General features: G+C 44.6%; 1 protein-coding gene across 1 annotated transcript in view; it reads right to left on the bottom strand.

The window, feature by feature from the left end:
- The window catches only part of IQCA1 (IQ motif containing with AAA domain 1), a 120,955-nt gene that overhangs the window by 74,421 nt on the left and 25,986 nt on the right, over positions 1 to 20,548 (bottom strand). The window contains exons 6-7 of the mRNA XM_059475865.1: positions 20,253 to 20,324; positions 8,068 to 8,240 (exon numbers count right to left, since the gene is read on the bottom strand). Coding sequence (XP_059331848.1) covers positions 8,068 to 8,240; positions 20,253 to 20,324 — 245 coding nt within the window. The remainder of the gene's footprint in view (positions 1 to 8,067; positions 8,241 to 20,252; positions 20,325 to 20,548) is intronic.

Genomic DNA, 20,548 nt, shown 5'->3' with positions numbered 1-20,548 from the left:
GAGGGATGCTGAGTGGAAGCTGTCCCTGCAGAAATGCCTCCTGGCAGGGGACAGAGGCACTCAGAGAGCACCAGCACTCATTGTTGGGATACAGGGATTGCTGCCTTGGCAAAACCTGGGATTGCTAGCTCTGTCAGAAAACAGAGGTGAAACTACTGACAGAAACCCTATCCCCCAGATATTGCCTCTTCTAACAATGTTTCTTTACTTCTGCAGGAAGACCAAGTGTTTGGGCAGAGGACACTCCAGGCTGCGCCATCCTCTTTCAGAGCTTCATTTCCATAATTCAGAGCTTGTCTTCACTCTCCTGAGGAAAACCAGGAGATTTGGCTAAGAGACACAACCCTGCAGAGGAATTCAGAAGGAGAATCTGCTTGTTTTGTGCTATTCCCAGAAGAATTTGGTTTGTGTAAACTGCACAAAGTACAAGAGCGCAGGGGAATATGTATTCAACTCCAGGTGAGGACAGGAGAAAACATGGCGCAGGTACAGATCTCTTTCTAATTTAGTTCACCTCATCCTTGTCTGGTGGAATTAGCAGACAACCACTTATTTATACCCAAATCCTGATTATTACCATGAGCTCACAGCTGCTCCTAGCTGGTAACTTCTGCTCCTGGGTGGAATGCCATGTGCAAGTGGTTTGTGAGCATGTGACAATGATGACAGGGAAAACAGGTAATGAGAGTTTTCATTAGGTGAAAAGAGAATGGTTCTTCAGCCATCTACAGACAGCTCTTGTGGGCAGCAACTCCTCTCTGTGCTGAATATCAAGTGCCAAATACCAAAGAGGCATTTTTTTGGGTAGGTTCCTACAGCAGGAATGCCCCTGCAGTGTGGGAAATGGATTTATAAGGAATTTTTTAGAAGGTTTACATAGTATGTATTTTAATGTAAATACAAATTTCAGCAGGAGTTCCTGCAGGAGTTCCTCCAGCAGGAATGCCCTGCAGGAGTGGCAGAGAAGAAGGGGATGGTTCTTCCAGACTCACAGGGCATTGCATGGAAAGAGGCCTGTGATCAAGGGGCTCCATGTCTCTGGTTGTGTTCCAAGGATCTTAAGCCCGGCACTTGCTTTTGGACAACTGTCTGCTGGAGAGGCCTGTGCCACCAAACCTGGTTTTGAAGCAATTTCCCATCAGCTGTTCCAGGAGTGGCAGCCATGCTGTGTGGAGGCTGCAATCCACACTCCTGGGCTGTTGGAAAGCAGTGCTGGCAGGCTGAGGTGAGCCAGATGGGACTGGAAAGCGCTGCGAGCCCGGCTGGGTTTGGAGCCGTGATTCCCTGGTCTTGTATTGGACTAAAGGCAGGAATTGTTACACCTTGGAAGCAGAGCAGGGGGTGCTGCTGCTGGCACTGCTGGGGTGCCATCCCTCTCTGCCCTGTTGGCCAGGCTTCCCTGCTGAGGGATGGCCTGGCACCTTCACCACTGACTCCAAAAAAGCAGAGTGCATGGAGTGGGAAATGGGCAGTGCCTGACACTGATGCCTCAGGTTTGAGCTTTTCTATTTTTCACATTCTGTGCTGCTTTAGTGTGTACTTCTGAGCTTCATATTATGGGATGTTGAGCTCTCTGCACAGAGCAGGGAGACAAAACAATTCCTGCTCTAGCTGGGGACCAGGGACAAATGATCCAAATCTCAGCACCAAGAGCACAAACAACGTGGGCTGGAGAGACAAAAACAAGAAGGATGAGATTTGATAACCTAAAGCTGTAGTGGGACAACAAACTGCAATATGCAGAACGGAGCAGAAATTATAAAAGTGACAGACCCTGTGACCAGTCATCCCATTTTGTGACCATTTTGGTTCATCTTGGGTGCAGCCCTGGCCGGGCTCTCGTGCTGCCCAAGGTGGATCCACTGAGGCCTCCTACTAAATCCCTACTTTTATTCTTTAACTCTGTCTAGTCTTTGTTCTAGGTCAGCCTTGACAAGGCATCAACACAAATGAACACTTTCCCTGTTCTGTGGGGTTTCAGTGCAAAAACCTCTCTCTCCATTCACCTCCCTCCTGCCTCCCCCTTCCCCAGCCCCTGCTGCCCAGGGAGCCCCAGGAACAGGAATATTGGCAGTAAACTCAGCTCTACAAAACAGGCTGAGGAAAAAAGGGAAACAAAACACCATCACTTCCTATTTCTTTCTCTTCCCTCTGCATCAAAGCCTGGGCTGGCTGTCAGGAATGTTCAAAATGAATAAATAAAGCACAGGAACCCCCCCTGCTTCAGGAGGAGTCTCATTCACTCACCATGAAGCTTGGCCAATTCCTTTTCTGACAGTACTCGAGTCAGCAGGCAGAGCAAGAAGATCATTCAAAGCTAATCAGTAAAGTGTAAACCTATTATGGAAGCACATTTACCCCTCACTGCCTCCTCCCTCCCGAAAACCAATCCCCAAATCTGTGGGAATAACACACAGCCTCCATAAAAGTTGCTATTACTTAGATCCCCTGTTATTAGGTCAGTGATGGCACTGATGAAATGCTCCCCAGAGCTCTGAGCAGTGGTGGATAAATCCTGCCAGAAATTCATGGAGTAATTTGTTACAGCTCGAGGGCATGAGGCACAGCACAGCAGAGCCCGTGCATGAGGCTCTCCCCTGTGATTCTGGAGGCCATGTCTGGTAATAAAAATCTCATCTTGATTTCTCATTCTTTGTATTGATTTCTGTCAGAAAAGACTTGTCTTAGACAAAGATACTGCTGTATTTCTCTGGATAATAAAGGGATCCTTCTCCCCTTTTCTGCCCATCCCTTTTTGAAATTCATTTTAGGGATGACTCTAACAAGACTCGTTCTTTGGGAACTGGTTTATTCTCTGGGCAAAGAGTTCAGAAGATGATGACTGCCTTTGCATATTCAGCACAAAACCCTAAATGTGAAATTACAGAAAAATGGGTTTGGTTTGGAACAGGAAAGGAAATTGAAGCTAAAACCCCAGCTCTGCTGTATCTTAATATGAAACTTTGTTATTAATTGAATGGATGGAATGTGTGGGACTCAAGTGATTACCATCCAGACTCAGATCTATAGAATCATAGCAACTGCTAATTTTGGATCATTTGTACTCCTGCTGTTGGAAAAAAAATAAAAAAAGGGCAGGTCTGTAGGTAAACTGTACAATGCTTCTTCACACAGCATTTATAAACAACTATCTTTCTTTTCTAGTGTGGCTGGACAAGGCCACATGTGTGGTGGTTTGACCGGAATAAGTGGGAATTCTGGGATGTTCTGGTCAAACCAATGGGTGCTTGGATTTTGATATTGGCACCTGGGGTAGCCAGTGGGTTTTAGGACACACCTCCGAGAACACCCAGGGGTTAAAAGCAGAGCTTCGGCCCTGGGAGGCTCTCTTGGGACTTCGAAGGACCGAGGTCGGAGCTCTCCCCCGTCCAGCCGCTGCCGCTGGGCGGGGGAGGGGCAGCCATGCGGTAGGCCTGGGCCTGGACAGACATGGGAGTGAGGAGGCCTTGGAGGATGGAAGGGTGGAGGAAGAGCCCTAAGAGACATCGGACAGCCTTCCCCCCCCCCCCCCCCCCCCCCCGGAGACAGATAGAGAGAGAGAGAGAGAGTGCAGCCTGTGTTAGAAATTCAGTAAATATGTGCTGGCAGCAGGCAGCCCAGCTGAGGAGATGGGGGGGGGGGGGGGTGCAGCCAGGAGTCCAGCCGCCTGGAAGAGTTTTTAACCCCTTTTGGACAATGAAAACCCTACAGAACATTAACCCTTCCTAGACGTGTGATAAGAGTGGAGGAGGACAAAGGAAATGAACCAGTGATGGGGGTCTGAACCAGAGAGGGAGTGAGAGATGTTGAAAGAAGGGAGAAGATGGAGTGGCATTTTATGCTGGACTCTTTTGTGTAGCCATGGACAGAGCCATGTTTCCGTGAGATACAGAGACTGAGTCCAGGGGGAGAAATGTCCCAGTGCCAGAGAAGATTCAGTGTGGGTACCCCTCGGCCCCAGGGGGTATATAAAATATGGGGGGGATAGATGTCCCAAAGGTGAGAAGGTGAGATACTGTGTTTTTCTGGAACTGGTCAAAGCAGCCTTAAAAAAAGACAACCCTGGAAGCAGCCCTGATCCCTGTTCGGTGGTGAGAGCACCGGAACAAGGACGGAAGAGGCCACCACGACACACAGAAGGACTCACTCTCCTCTTGAGGAGCTGAAAGTCTGAGCAATCTGAAGGGTGGTGTTGGACCTAGAATTGGTGATTTGGAGGATGTATTGTATTGGGAATTTAGGGGGGAGGAGGAGGAGAGTGTTTTTGTGAGGTTTTCATTTTCCTTGTTTTTTTTTTTTCTCTTTTGTGTGTAGTTTAGTAATTGTTTGTGTGTAGCTTAGTTAATAAAATTTTCTTAATGTTTAAGTTTGGAGCCTGCTTTGCTTATTCCTGGTCACATCTCACAGCAGACACCGGGGAGAAGGTGTACTCATGGGGGCTCTGGCTTTGCCAGGCCCAAACCATAACAACATGGAAATCTGGAAGGCTTTATGTGAATAATTTGCAAACCAAAAAGAGCAGCTCCACAGAAGTCAACCCAGGTAAATTGAAGGATGGATGGTAAGACTGAAAAATGCAATGTTATATCAAAATTATTTTATCTCCTCTGCAGTAGGATTGATATAAGCAACTGGAACAATTTCATTTAGTCCATTCCTTTGGGTTTTGCTTTCCTTGGCTTTTATTATAACCTCTCTTCCTAAGAAGCTGCTTTGGGTCTTGAAATGACTGAAGCTGCTCCCTTGTGCAATGAAAGCGATAAATATTTACAGCAGCTCTTACAAGTTGAGAAATTTAATATGTGCTCATTCCTTTTGTACTCTAAGAGTAACTGTGCTAAAAGACAATGCCTGCTAATTGTATTTTCTATCACAGTCCTTTCAGAGTGAAAGATAAAATATGGAAGTTTGGCTTTATTTTCTACTCCACACAGCAAAATTTATTCAAAAGAATCTTTGTTCCCCTTTATCTGTTTATTTAATAGACTATAAAAAATAGTAAACTCTGTCAAAAAACCTAGTTGAAGAATAATTTACAAGCTACAATTAGCTGTTGATCTGTCAGACTGGCTTAGGGGAGAGCCAAACTATATCCTGGCAGGTAATAATTAATGCAAACCTTGACACTTCAGGCCCGGCCCTCTGTTGAGCAGGACACAGCTCCCAGCTCTCTGGCAGGAAAGCCTGGCTCTGCAGGATACACACACTCCCCTTGTGGAGAAATAAGCTGATTTTTTTTTTTTTTTAACCTATTTTGGATGCCAACAAATGTGTCTGAGGGGAAAGTGATTGTGGTCACAATAAGAAGAGGCCTGCTGTGAGAAGCAGGGCTCAGCAGCTCGCTCTGGTTCCTCTCAGCTCTGTAAATCACTGCCTCACTCAGCCAGAGTCAAATGAGCCCCAGCACTGGGCCATGGCCAGCCTGTGCTGCAGCTGATGGCAGCTCTCCCACTGCCTTCACCAGGGGCAGGATTTCATCTGCTAAATCACCACAAGAGCTTTTATCAATGAGAGCTGTCTGGGCTTGGCTGAACCATGCACTAATGATTTTTAGGGGTCATGACAGAGAGTTAAATTGCAAGGAGAGAGTAGCAGGGAGTATGATGGGGCTTGGAGCAGCCTGGCCTAGGGGAAACTGTCCCTGCCCATGGCAGGGGGTGGAATGAGATGAGCTTTAAGGTCCCTTCCAGCCCAAACCACGCTGGGCTTCTCTGATCAAACACTCACTGCAACCAGTGTGACACTGTCCCTGTGCCACCTGCAGATTGCAGTCCCACTGTCCCACTGCAATGACCCTGCTCTCAGGCAGGCACAGAATGGCACATCTTGAGCCTAAAAGCAGTTTTAAGCCTAATCAGACCATTTTGATAGGAAATGGTTAATGGTTAAAATATGATATTGTTTCAGATGGGTGGGTTATTGTACAAGGTTGGAAGGGAGCTGTTTTCTCACTCTGTCTCAAATGCAGCAGAGCAAGCCTGACTGGAGGCTTATCTCTAAGCACCCTGTGGGTGTATCTTAGTCCCATCTAGTGTAATCCCTTGCTCAGGGGATTATCCATAAAACTATCCAAGAACAGTTAATGTGGTGCTTAAATTCCAGCATCTCCTTTAATCTTTGTTAATTTTCAAATCTAGATGAGATTCAAGACTACTGAGCCTGACTAGGCAGACCAGAAAAAGGAATCCTTGGAGCTTGCTTAATCAGGTATGTTCACATGCTGGGCTACTGGTGTGCCTCTAGCAGTGAGTCTCACCGGAAGCTGAGATATAAATGTAGCAAGCAAGTCCCATCCTGCTTGTAAGGGCTGCAAAAAGAAAGCTCAGCACTTTACATGCCACCTTAGACAGGAACATGAGGCTGAGGGCGCCCCTGAATCAGGCAGCAGGAGTTTTGATGAAGTGCCCTCTCTGCCACCCCTCTGCACCTCCCTCCACTGAACCATGGCTGCAGCTCCCTCAAATGATCCTTTGGATGACTTAGGCTGCTGGTTGGCCCTGCTGTTAAGGGTCTCTGTGGACCAGATTTAACTTTTAATAGTGTCTCATAATGTCTTAAAAGAGGTTTATGGCTCAGCCTGGTTCTCTGGGAGATTGCCTGCTCCCTGCTAATCTGCTACAGAAACATTGCCATTGGTTCCAGTATTTCAGGGAGTTCTCCCCCAGCTCCACAGCCAAGTTAATTGGACACAATTGACCTATGGTAGAGAATGACTATTAGGTGAGGAATATTAAGCAAAGGGAATAAGATCTTTCTGTAGCTCAGAACATGCTGGGAGCTGTGGGGAATGGCAGGAAATGGCAGCTCAAGGAGTGTGCAGAGCAGGCCCTAGGAGAGGGCTGATTTAAGGAATGGGAAAGTGCTTTGCAATAACTGAGGTTTGTAAAACCAGCGGCTCTTTCCAAAGGAGAGTAAAAATACACTGCAGTCTTGAGAGTCTGTAAGAGGCAAAAGTGCAAGAAAGAAGAGAAATAGGTTGTGGCAGACCTGTGAGAGTGCTGGTTTTGATCATTCTTTCTTTTTTAACAAGCACTTCACTGGAGCACAGCTGCCCAAACCTGACTGAAGGAGTCAAGGAACAAACAGGGCAGGATTTTATCAGAATGCATTTGTTTCCCACTGGAAACTGCATGCTGAAGGCAAGTCCAGTACCCCGAGCAAACACTCAATGATTAATGGGCATGACACTGGTCCATAAGACAAATATGAGCCCTGTAACATCCTTGAGCAGCTCAAGACACAAAAACAGTTTGCAGAGCAGCTTTATGCAGAGCAAATGAAGCCTTGCTGCCAAATCCTGGAAGTTTTGGTAGCTGCTTCCCAATTTACTTTCACACACTGATCCTCTGGATGGGGTAAATCCCATAAAATTATCAAACCAGCCCATATTCCTTAGGGCAAGAGTTCCCAGTGTCAGAATTGCCAGTCTCAAAAGTTCTTTGGCTGAAGTAAACTCCATGAGAGAAGCAGAGGCGTCAGCAGAGGGTTTAAAACTGTGTAAGTACATGCTTAACTCTACTGAGACGTGAAGTTTCCCTGAGATCAGCAGAGTCAGGTTCCATTTGGGGCAGTGGCTCCAAGGTCAGGCCTCAAGAACTAAAGTGTTTCAGATTCATGGCTAATACCAGCAGCAGGATGGCAGTGCCAGTGACGTGATGTGACTTGCTATCAGGCGAATAATGGTCCTTCCACCTCATGGAAGAGTGAGTTTCATCTCTTAAACCTCAGGGAGAAAAGTCACTGCTCCTGAGGTTTAGAGTGTGCTGCTTGCAATTCCAAAGACTGGGCCCAAGGTAATGTGCAAGGTGAAGGTGTCCCACTTGAATATTTGTGGCTTTGACCCACAGCCAGTGACTGAAGGAGCACCTCTGAGCCCTGGCAGGAGCTCTGGTCTCCCTGGTCAGGAATCCTCCAGCTCAGCATTTGGGCTTTGCAGCTGGTGCAGAGCTAACTCCTCACCTGGGACTGGCAGCACTGCCTTAAAGATCGGTTTTGCAGTTTGTAGGAACTCAAAACCAGACACTTGGGGGCAAATGGACTGGTTCAGGGGTCAGTGTTTCTGCTCACCTGCACTCGAGGAAGCACTGGGTGATCTCCTCCTGGAAGGTTTCCTTGATGTGGGGCCCCTCTGCTGCCCTCAGCTCATGTGTGAAGGAGTAGTTTGCTCTTTCCTGGAATTCACCTTCCAGGACATTTGTTTTCTGCAAGCTGATCATTACCTCCAACTCGGGAGGCAGGCTCTGAAAAGGAGAGGAGAAAATAAAAGGTATGAATGAAAAGAAATTTAATATTTACTGGAATGCCAGGTTGACAGTGAATCTGAGCTTAAGCCTTAATTTACTTGCAGGAAGCCAGGAAAAAAAACCAACCCTGTGCTCATAAAAAGTGCCTGGATGCACACAATGGTCTATTGTTGGTATTTCAGCATTAATTAACAACATTGCAATGTACAAAAACAACCTTTGCAGCGTGGGATCCTGGATCTCAATGCGACAGGTGAGAGAGCTGCTGTTCTGCAAATGCCAGCTTTATCCATGTCAGAAGGGTGCCAGAGAATTTTTTAATTGAATTTTCAAATGTCTGGACTTCCCATTGGAGCTTTTTAATTAGCCAGTATTGTTTTTAATTTGTGCACTGAAATTTTTATATGCACACTGCTTGGTCAGTGGTTTCCTGGTATTTTGTTGCAGCTGGTCAGACTCCTTTAGGAAATCAACTTCCCTTGAGGAACAACAACAACAACAAAAAAGGAATAAACATCCCCCCCCCCCAACACTATAACAAAAATCACAGCTCCCCAAGTTTCCCATTATTTGATAACCTTGGAAAGAAGGGCTTCTCAGCCAGTTTCAAGTCCTACAATAACTTCTGCTCTGTGATTGATTTTACACATGTAGTGTGAGGGAGAAAAATGAAAGTCTTTCTGGTATTCAAATACAGAAGCATGAAAAAACCCATCTGTGTGGGTGGGCTGAAACTTTGCATTTTTCAGCTTGTAATCATTGATAAAATTAAGATGTTCCCAGTGTTTTACAAGCTATTGCTACCTTGTAAGTGTAGAGGAAAATCTATTTTAAAAATCAACTTGTGAACTGGCTTTGTGGTTTTAGGTTTTCTTAATTCTGGAACAAATTGTTTTTTTCATGTACTTGGGAATTATGAATCATATTGTCTGATGGCATATGACAAATTTAAGAAGGGAAAAGAGGAGAAAATATGACAATCTGGTTTTGTAGTACAATTTTATTTCTTTTCAAAGTTTGTAACTGACATGGGTGGCAGCATATGTGAACAAAAGCTTGGTTTGCATGAAAAAAAAAAAAACCAATATAATTTTGCTCTGATCTTTCAACTTCAGGGCATACAGAAATTGTCCTTAACTGGCACATCTCAAACTGATTCAGTAATGCATTCTTCTTGCTCTGGTGTATTTTCTGGTCTGCTCCTCAGTTCCTGAGGCCTCCCATGAAGACAAAAAGCTCTGTCAAAGCTTTGGCCAGCTCATATTTAAGATCTGTTATTCCCTGGTTTTCTGTGCTTCCACCAGGTTCCAAAAATCACTAATAAGTGCCAAGCAACTTTGGTTTCTGAGCACCCAGAGGGATCCCCCACTGTCCAAAGCAAGCACACAGGCCCCATTCAGAAAAGCAATTTACTGCATCTGGGATGTGTGACTTGCACTGTGTTCCAGGAATGGGTCAAGGCCACCAGGGAGAAAATATTCAGGAGGAAATAAGAACAGCAGTGTGCTTCTGAAAGGTGGCTGCACATGTTCCCTCCCTGAGTATGTGACCCCAAGTGCTGCCTTTTACCCTGAGATGTTGCCTCTGCTCCATTCCAGGTTTTCAGGGAAGTTGTGTTTCCAATCTTCTCCCTCACCAGCACCTATTTATGAGTATAACACAGCTACTATTGGCAGTGTTTACTTGTATTTCACCATTGCCTGCCTTCCTGATGTTGAACAAAGCCCAGATGTGATGCTGCTCTCTCAGGGGCTCCTTTGGGAACCAGAGGAGCCCCCACAGGGCCTGTTTTCCAGACTGAGATACAAAACCAACTCCTCTGTTTGTTACAGCAGTCCTCAGGGGATTCCTGAGAAATTCCCAGCAGATGGGCACGAGGGTGCCTGCAGCTTTAGGGAGGCTGATGGACAGAGACAGGCTCCTCTCCAGCACAGCCTGCGCACTGAAAGGTGCAATGTCACCAGGTGACCAGGGAAGGGAGGGATCCTGCACCACCTCAGCTGCTGGGTGCATGATCCCTCCCTTCTGCCCAGGCTCTGGCACTCACCTGAGCCTGCAGTGAGCCACTTCAGCTCCCTAAAAACTGGAAAATAATCCCTTGTGTCTTTTCCTCTCCTCCCACCTCCTCAAGTTACTAATTTCCCACTATAACAAGGTGGATCAGCCAGCTGAGGGCCAGTGCCACAGCAAGGGCAGTGGGAGCAGAGCAAGGTGGGGAGAAGCAGCAGCACAGGCAGCAGAGCTCCTCCCCGCCATCCCAGATGCTTTGCAGCTCCTCTGAGCTGCTCTCCACTGCACCTTGAGGGGGCCTTGCATGACCAGTTTGTCCCACTGTGACTTTATTCAGCAGCCCCAAAACCAGACAAGGTAAGAGCTGTTTGAAGTGGCAAACAGGAGGTGCCAGTGTGAGATCAGCACTAGGAAATTCTTATCTCAAAAAGAGAATTGCTACAGCCCATATATGATGTCAAGAAGCTGCTGTGGACACAGCCCAGGTAGCTCTGAACCAGCTGGCTCAGATGCTGACAACAACAAGGCCATGGGAAATGTTCTGGTTGGCAAAACCCAGCTCAGCCCTGGGTAAATATTTGTCCAGTTCCCTGTCTGAGCACCATTCAGTTATCAATACATCTGCTAACAGGAGTTTATCAGCTGTACTCAGCACCAAGGCTGGAGTACAGACATAAACCTGCAGAACAGCTTATGAGAAGCTCCGTTGTATTTAGTTTTAATTTTTTGTTTTTCACAGTCCGTTTTACTAGAAGAAAAAGAAGAAATGAGAATTACTTCTAGAACAAGACCCCAGCCATTCACCTTCAATATTTCCCCAAAGAAATGCATGAAAGAGAACTGAATTTGATAAGGCTGTACTCTCTCTTTCCCCCAGTCCTCCTGATTTCTTCTTTGGCAGTAACACCCTCCAGCTGTGATGGGAGCAGGACACAAGGAGCACATCTGACTGTGAGAAATGAGGCCTGAAGGACTCAGGGCTGGCTGATGAGGAACTTACACAGAGTAGTGCCCTGTCCATGGGGGAAGAGCAGGAGGGGTCAGGAACCCAAGGCTGGCTCCTGCTCTGGGAGAGGAGAACCAGGAGGAAAGCACTGGCTGGCAGTGAGGACATCATGCCATGGGCACTTGGTTTTTAAATAAAACAGCACAGGTGCATATACAGCTGGCTTGGCTCTCTGTTCTGTCACTTGGAAATCAATGCAGTCATGTAAACAAAAAATGAATGGACTTGAGGAAAACAATGATGAGGAGACATCAGAAGAATTTATGTGTACATGGGCCAAGTGAAATCGGAACTATGTTAAAAACGTAAGAACTGATCCAAGAGTGTGGATGCTCAAGGAAGTGAATTAATTGATTAGGGAGGGAATAAGAAGAGGAACTAGACAAAACTAAGTGTGGAAGGGAATTTAGCAACATGACCTAGACACTGGGGCAGTGGGAGCTGCTAAAGAGATGCAACAAGATGTGCAGAGGGTGGAACTGTCAGTTCTCTACCATTTGTCAGGAATTTCCACAGAAAATACATTTCTTCTGTCGAGTAAATGATGATAGAAAATGTTTTAGACTATTAAAACACTTTAAAAGAAGAAAATAAGCTATGAATAGCATAGGTGATACCTTCCAGGTTTGAAGAAAGCTGCTCTGGTAAACTTGTTTTATTTTGTCCACAGTGTTCTTGACATAATCACAGAAGCATGAACCTCACCAGCTTCAGGGTTTTGTTTGCCATGGAACCTCTATAACACCATTTTCATTTGGGGGGGTTGGAACTGGATGGGCTTTTAGGTGCTTCCAACCCAAACCATTCCATGGTTTTATGGTTTCAGCATAAAACACATTCCTAACCCTGTCTCAGGGTTAGGAGGAGCCAACTGCACAACCTGTGTGCCTTGTGTTCATCTCCAGGTGCTCCTGGGCCTTCAAAAGGAGACAGAATCTCTCCAACAGCCCTGCTGGAGGTTCTGTTCTCTTGCCAGCCAGCCGAGCTCAGAAGGAAACAGGTCTGAAAAGCTTTGGCCATCTGAAGATGCAAGAGGGAATAGGAAGTGAAATGGCTGGAGAGTGCCAAGAGAGAGGATGAATTCCAACAGCTCCAGAAGGAATGCTGGAACCCCTGCTGGCCAGCCTGTGACCTGTGCCATGCAGCATCATGGAAGAACTCTCCATGTTTCCACATGGCTCTCAAGGAGCTCTGAAGTTATCTGAGTGTGCTTCCACAGCCCTCTTATGTGCATGGAAGGAAGACAAAAGCCAATTTATCTCTAACATCCCTTCTCTCCACGCCTCTAATGTTCCTGCTTCTGAATCAAAGGGAGGCATTCTCCAGGAAGATGCTAATAAATAGCTTTTCCTTGGGGGAAGAAGCATTTTCCCATCTTTAAGAAATTTCTCTGGCCATGTGAAATTCAAATTTGTTAACTTGCCCTACAAACAGCAACTCATTTAGAAACAAATTACAAATATTAGATGGAGACAGTGAACTTGATAATGCAATGCTGCCACATCAGTTGTAAAATAATGCATCTTAATGAAGGCTTCCCATGTGAATAAACCATTATATTTACAAGCTTTTCACAGTTAATGACCCAGAACTGGATAACGAAACTCACATTTTTAGTGTGGTCCTCTGTCAGCAAAAGTGTACATATTAATAATTGATGTTGCTGTAAAAATAGGACATATTATGAAGATTCCTGAGTTTGTGGGAAAATAGGACTACATGGTCCATTAACTTAAAAGGCTTATCTAATGTTTGATGGGCTTTGTCTTTAAAATCCTTGTTTAAATTAATAAGGCAAAATGGACATTTGTCTAAAAGAGAATTTTATTTCAACTCATCAGTCACGAGTGTGCTGCTAAGATTCTTCTGTTCTGTTCTTTACTCATTCCCCAAAAGAATTTAGGTTTTAGGGAAGGGGATGATGCACCAGCAGAAGGGAGAAGACATTTCCTACAGCTGCCAGGTGAGTCATTGGGATGAAGGACCATGTGGGTGATGAGGGGACTGGAGAATCTCCCATCTGGAGACAGGGTGAGGGAGCTGGGCATGTTCAGCATGGAGAAGAGAAGGTTGTGTGGAAACCTCAGGGCCCCTTCCAGTATCTGAAGGGCTTACAAGGAACTGGAGAGAGCCTGGAATGACAGGACTAGGGGGAATAGGTTCCAACTGACAGAGAGTGGGTTTAGATGGGATATTGGGAAGGAATTCCTCCCTGGGAGGGTGGGCAGGCCCTGGTGCAGGGTGCCCAGAGCAGCTGTGGCTGCCCCTGGCAGTGCCCAAGGCCAGGCTGGATGGGGCTGGGAGCAGCCTGGGACAGTGGAAGGTGTCCCTGCCATGGCAGGGGTGGCACTGGATGGGCTTTAGGGCCCATCTCAACCAAAGCACTCTATGGTTCCACAGAACTGGGCCTGTGTTCCCTGCCCACCTCAGGGCTTTGCTTGCTGGGATCCCTTTCCTGGCTGGAAAGCCCTGCCTTGGTGCTGAGCCAGCTCCCCAGCAGAGCCTGTACTGCTCTTTGTGAAACACCCAGAGGTGTGCAGGCTGCCTGAGCATCCTGGGGCTGCTCTTCCTCACAGAGGAGGAGGAGGCCCTGCTGTGGAACTAACTGCTCCTCAATTGTTCCATCAGGAGGGCAAGAGGCTCGGTGGCAGTGAAATAAATACATTTCATTTCCCTCCACGTTGGAAGGCCAACGTCCCTATTATGCCTGAGAGGTAGATTTACTGCAGCTTTTATTGCTGGGTACTTAATTTAGGACAGCTTCTTGTCGTAGGCCTGGAACAGCAGAGCTGAAGCACATGCTCTGTGGCTTTATGGGGCTCCAGGAAATGTTCTGCCACAGCCAGCATCACCCCCAACCGTAAGATTTCAAAAGATGGACCAGTTGTGCAATATTTTTTTCAGTACATTTACAGTTTGCTTCTCTGGGGGAGAAGCTTAATTTCCAGATATTTTTAAAGTAAGTAGTTGTAATAGTCACTTATTTTAACCAGTGAAAGTGAAATTCTTTTTTTTATCCATTTGGATTACACAGGCATGAAGACTAAAATAATTTACTGTCAGAGAAGCTGGGGTCTTGTTCTTTACTTACAACTCTTATTCTTCAGGCAGAAGGTGTCCCTGCCCATGGCAAGGGGTGGAATGAGATCATCTTTAAGGCCTCTTCCAACCCAAATCATTCTGTGATGCTATGATACGATTCTGCTGAATTTTGAACTGTGATCCAAACTGCATTTAAAAGTTTGCTGCAGGATTGAGCTATGTCCTTGCTTTATTTCCTCAATATAATTTGTCTGGCTGAGGGAAGAATAGATTTTTAAAGAGGTCTCTTATCTTGTGAATCATAAAATCACAGAATGGTTTGGGTTGGAAGCACCTTAAAGCCCATCCAGTTTCAACCCCCCAAATGAAAATTGTATTAATAGAGGTTCCACAGTACACAAATGGTGATAGCCACATCAATTATATGGCTGAATTCCTAAATTAGGCACAAAAAAAAAGGAACAAGTAAGCAAAATATATTGCATTCATTAAAGCTTCCCTACTCTCTGACTCACTCCAATGGCTTTGCCAATTAAAGTTATTGTCATATGCATTCAAACAAATCATTTGTAGTAAGAGGCCTTGCTAAAAAAATACTGAAAATGGCTGGTTTAGAGATTCATATCATACATATTTAGAAATATATTTACATGTAACACCTTTTAGGAAGATAAAGAAAATTTGAAGGTTTACATGCAGGGCCAGATGAGTTTACATAATTTGGATTTTGTTTATTTCTGATATGATACCTGGGCATGCTGTTAAACTTGACTAAACATGGCAAGCATGTTTTGGGCTCTGAAAGGCAGTGATTTCATTGTTAGTGTGACTGCAGCCAATGAAAGCCAAATTATTTAGAATTCTTTCTTCCCAGAGTCTTTCTGTTTCAAAAATAAGCAGGCTTAACATTTCTATTGAAAACAGGACAGATTAGTTATCACTGCTGAGATGTGAAATAACAGAGGACTTTGTGCTGACACCCAGGAAAGCAAAACTCATTTTAATCTTAAACTTGGCAAAACCAGGCCTGATCTGCACCACTGCTGTAGCTGCCCACTCTCAAGAGCTGATGAAATATTTTAAATTTCACTTGATGGAGTTTGTACTTTGTTAAATCCTGTGTAATATTTATTTAGCCATAGTCTATAATGTTTACACAGAAAGCTATTCTGGGAAATGTTGATTTTTTTTCCTTTCTGACTGGATGAAATGAATTATATTTATCAGGAATTCAGAGAAGGAGGAATGTTTGGCAGCCTGTTTTTTCAGATATAAATAAAGCGTTAACCAAGACAACATGCCTAAATTTGGGTATGTTTAAAAGAGGTACGAAGGAGAGAAAAGCTTTTTATTTAACACCACACAGATCCTTTCATGTGAAAAGGCTCGTGGAATGGTTTGGGTTGGAAGGGATCTTAAAGCTCGTCTTGTTTCATCCCCTGCCAGGGCAGGGACACTTTCCACTAGCCCAGGGTGCTCCAAGTCCCATCCAGGCAGGCCTTGGATATGGAGGAAGGAAGGATGTTGGAAATACCATGTCAGAGAATCACAGAGCAGCAGGTGTTACTCCTCCAACTCTTTGGAAAGGGCTCGAATTTCAGGATAGACCTCTGTAAAAGTAAATTCACAGCTGTGAGACCCTAAACTGGGGTTTGGCTTGTCCTGCAATGTGTTGGAAGTCTGATATCCAGGGAGATGTGTTTCCATGAGGACCTTTAGGAGAAGCTGGATCTGGTGTGGTGAGGAAAACCTGATGCTCCAGTGGGAACCACAGTGGCTCCACACGGCTCATGCATCCTGCTGCACTGTATCCCTTTGAGAAAAATGACAGAAGGAACCATGAGACTTTGTGCCACTAAAAGGAGAATTCCTTAAGCTATGGAATGTTTACTTTTCTGAAGGGATGGGTTTCTGGATGTGCTGCTGGGATTGCAGTTCTCCTGGTGAAAATGGAAGGAGGGGCTGCTCTGACTCAGCCCAGCCCAGGGAGAAGCAGCTTGGGGGCAAATGTATCAGAGCACTGCAGGTGGAGAGAGAGACTTGTCCTTCTGTACCCTGTTTTCCTGGACTCCTCTAATTCCTGCTCAGCAGGTTTAGGGAAGGTAGTGTGATTTACTCTGGGTGTGCAGAAACAACAAAATTCTCAGGAGCTCCAATAACAACTTTTACTTGCCAACATTGGAACAGCCTGACAAAATAAGGCACGTGGCAAACTTTAACTCCTCCAGACACAACAGAGGATTTACCAAAGCATTGACTGGAATTTTTTGGCCTGACTTCCAGAACATTTTGAGAAGAACAAGGTAGAACTGGACACAGCATAGCCTTGTTCTCTGTCATCAAGTAAAAGATGAAATAAAATCAAATTCCAGAAAAGATACATACATTTTTTTTGTGAAGCAAGTAGAGAGTAAAGAAAATAACAGACTGACCAGTGCCCAGCCCAGGGCAGGTACACAAAAGTGCCCTTGGCCACCTGGGCACTTGCTGGCTTCATGTTCTTCCCAATTAATTGCTTTAAACCAACTGTTCCTCCAGTCCCCAACATCCTCCTACCCTCCCATAAATCAGTCTGATGGCAAGCTGTTTATCCTAATGTTTTAGGTTGAACCCAGCCTTTCCTCTTTCCAGTAGCCTGTGCTGTGAGATTAAAAGTATAACTTCCTGCAGGAGAGTGCTGAGGGGGATGCAGGAGCAGTCTGCACTAGCCTGAGACACAGCACTTGCCAAAAGCCAGGTCACACAGCTCTGCAGCAAAATTCAACAATCATAACCTCTGAAGGGGGGGCTTTAGTGACAGGGAATCTATAAATGCCAGAAGAACAGGGCAGTTTAAAAAGCTGGTGTGTTGAATTGAGCTGGGAGGGTAAAGCAGAGCAAGGAAAGGCAGGTTTGCCCAGACAGCACGTCTGTGTTTTCAGACAGCTCAATGTGTTTTCTTGCCACATCAGTGTGGTTTAAACACAAGCCTGTGCCTGGAGCAGTGGTTCTGGTGGTCGTGCTGGAGCTGGCAGTAAACAGCCCTGTGGCAGGAATGTGAGGAAGATCAGGAAGCAGCTCAGGATACAGTTATCAAGATATATGTGCTCTTAGGAGGCTTGCTTCTCTTCGCAAATTAAACTGGGACTGCAAAGTGTGATTTATCGGGGCTTTGGAGAACGGGTGCTGAGGGGATCATGCTGTTTCTGCAATTAGGCTTTAATTAATAATAATAATAATAATAATGAGGCTTTATTTTTGAGCCAAGAAAAATCTCTCTACCATAGGCTTGTTCTGTCATCAAGCAAAAGATGAAACAGAATCGAATTCCAGAAAAGACACGTAAATTTTTTGTGAACCAAGTAGAGAGTAAAGAAAATAACAATGAATAAAGCAGAATACTGGACAATTCTTGGGTTTGACACTTATTTTCCTATTTTTTAGGCCAACACAACTGAATTTTCCCAGAAATCTTTTACAAAGAACTTCAGATGGATCAGCTCTTTGTGCAAAGCAGTCTTTGTCTGAAAGTAACACAGACATTTTTTTAAAAAAGCCCTAATTATAAGAGAATTTATATTTATTGCAACAAAAGTCAAGTCTCCTTTGGGATGGACTTGGAGTAATGGATGGTTGGGTCTTCTAATTTATCTAAGTCGTGAAGCATTAGAAAAGCAAATTCAACATATTTACACATGAAGATCTGTGGTCATTTTTTAGAGGGCTGACGTGATCATACATCAAAGGGACTTGACCTTTGGAGCTCCCTGCCTATCTATCAGTGGGAACCAATGTCTGCCTCCTTTGGAGACCAGGGAAGGGAATGCAGCATGAAAAGGAAAAGGGAATATAAAAACCCTGGAAAGAAGAACAGGATTTTTAAATTTTTATTTAGAGTTATCATTTTTTTCTCTCAACATGCTTTGATTATAAACTTGATAAAGAGCAATGAGTCAGAGTGCAGAGGAGCAAACATCAATTCTCTTGCTTTTTAAAGGAGGTCAGGAACTGAATGCACTCGATGTGTTTGGTTTTAATTCCCCTCATCCCTCTGATGATATAGATTACATTATGCTCCCCATAAACCAGGCCGTTCACATCCTAGTTTCCAGTTCCTCCCACACTGGCCACCATGAAATGAGGGCTTGGCTGTGAATCCTCAGATAACTGATGCCAGATTTACATTTCCTTCCTCGACAGAAACATCGTGGGATTTGACAGGAAACAATCCCTTGTTCTGCAAAAGGTGCCCTTTCCAACTCATTTTCAGTACATCCCAAGTATTTAGGTCTGCACTGGTTAAAATCTTTGAGAATTTTGTCTTAAACAGAGGCAGAATTGGCACCCAAGATTCTGTTTAGCTGTTGGAGACCAGCAGATACTAAAGGAGTAATCCCTAAGGTGTTACCTGTATTTAACATGGCAAAGCTTAGATAAATGTACATTTTCCTCCCTAAAGGTAAGGTATTAATGGTACTTTTAACTGATGTGAGATGTATTCCCTAGGCACAATCAGTTTTCAGAACCCTCTAAAGCAGCTAAGGGCAACTCCATTGCTGGGCAAGAAAATCCCCCAAACTGCCTGGGAAAAGCAGAAAGCATGTTTTAAATCAAAATTAAGTTATTAGTTTATAAATTAATCACTTAAGAACTGTAGACCATGGAAGCACAAATAAACTTAACAAATGCAGAGCAGTGCTGGATGTTTCTGTGATGTGCTGCTGCTTTAGTAGAACTTAACTTGGTACAAGGGCTACTAGAGCTTGGTACAACTGTGCTATGTGAAAAATGGATTTGTAGAAAATGTTTAAAATTTGATAGCAGAAGGATACACTTATAAGGTATTATAATTAAGAAATAATTAGCTTCTAATAATAATAACATAAATTATAACATCTGTATTATCTCATCCTTCACATAAAACTAAAAATAAAATAAAAAGTTTTTAAACACCTCTCAGTTACCCCATCTCTAAACCAAAAAAAGAGTTACTCCAACAGTGCTACTGCAGCTGGACTTGGGTGAGGCTTGACACCTGTTAATGCCTCCAAAAACTTGGAGGGGGGCAAAAAAAGGTCAACAGTAAAGAATTTATCTTATTTTTGGGGTGTTTGTTGCAAGGAAGGGGGTGGGAGGAACAGATTCCTAGTGCAAAGGATGCTCTGATTTTTCTCCTTCACCCCTGTGCATTTTAACTCACCATGGGCAGCTGTTCACTTCCCTGTGCCTCTGCAGTGTGATGTGAGGCAGATTTTGATTATTTTTATATGGACTTAGAGAAATATTGATGGATTAACATGCCAGTTCTTAGGTTTCTCTTCCCTGCTCTTGACATACACAGGCAGTGGCTTGCAAAGGGGTGGGAGAAAAAGATTTTGCTTCTTTAGTTTAATTGGATATTAGAAAAAATTAATTATTTTAGCCCACTCTAAGGGTTGTCAAGCATTGCAACAGGCTGCCCAGTTAAGTGGTAGAATCACCATCTCTGGAAATGTTCAAAAATGTGTGGATGTGGCACTTGGGGACATGGTTAGGGGTGGGCTTGGCAGTGCTGGGTTAATGCTTGGACTTGATGGTTTTAGAGGGCTTTTCCAACCTTCATGAATTCTACTCCAGACATAAGGCAGCTCACCACTCTTGAAATCAGGACTGAAAAGCTGATTAACAAAACTTCCTTGCTGATCATGCCTAGGTCAAATTTCCTGGAACCCAGGGCAAATTCTCCACAGGCAGCTTCCACATCTGCCACACACATTGGAGAATGTATGGACAGCACAAACCCATTCAGCAGAAGACAAATTGTGCTACTCCTGTGCCATTTATCATTTCAGCTGAGCTCTGTATTCCTTGGAGACTCCTTTTAAAATAGGAGGAATCATAGAAATTAATTTCTCCTCTTGGGCTGAATGATAAAAGCCTGAAGAACAAACAGAGTGTGGCATTTTGTGCTCTGGAGGCACAGCCCCACTTACCATGCCCAGAAATATCATCTCCTCCTCTCTCAGCCTCTCTGTTTCCTTGCGCTGCCTGTGCCCACGCCAGACCTGTGTTGTAAACAAAACTCTGATCAGACAAATGGGCCTTGGTACAGCTTCCTTTTCTGGGGCAGACACAGGAAAAAACAAATAGAGGAAGGAAAGGCACAATACACCATTGAAACTATTGCTTTTTAACAGGTTGCCATCTGCTATTCTTTTTTTTTTTTTTTTTTTAACAAATTTTGAGGTTTGTTATCTCCTCATGCTGCTCTGGGTGGCTTCTAAAAACT

The sequence above is a fragment of the Ammospiza nelsoni genome, chromosome 7, assembly GCF_027579445.1.
Source record: "Ammospiza nelsoni isolate bAmmNel1 chromosome 7, bAmmNel1.pri, whole genome shotgun sequence".
Taxonomy (NCBI): Eukaryota; Metazoa; Chordata; class Aves; order Passeriformes; family Passerellidae; genus Ammospiza; species Ammospiza nelsoni.
Note: the sequence above shows the minus strand (reverse complement) of the source record. Positions and strands in the feature narration are given on the sequence as shown.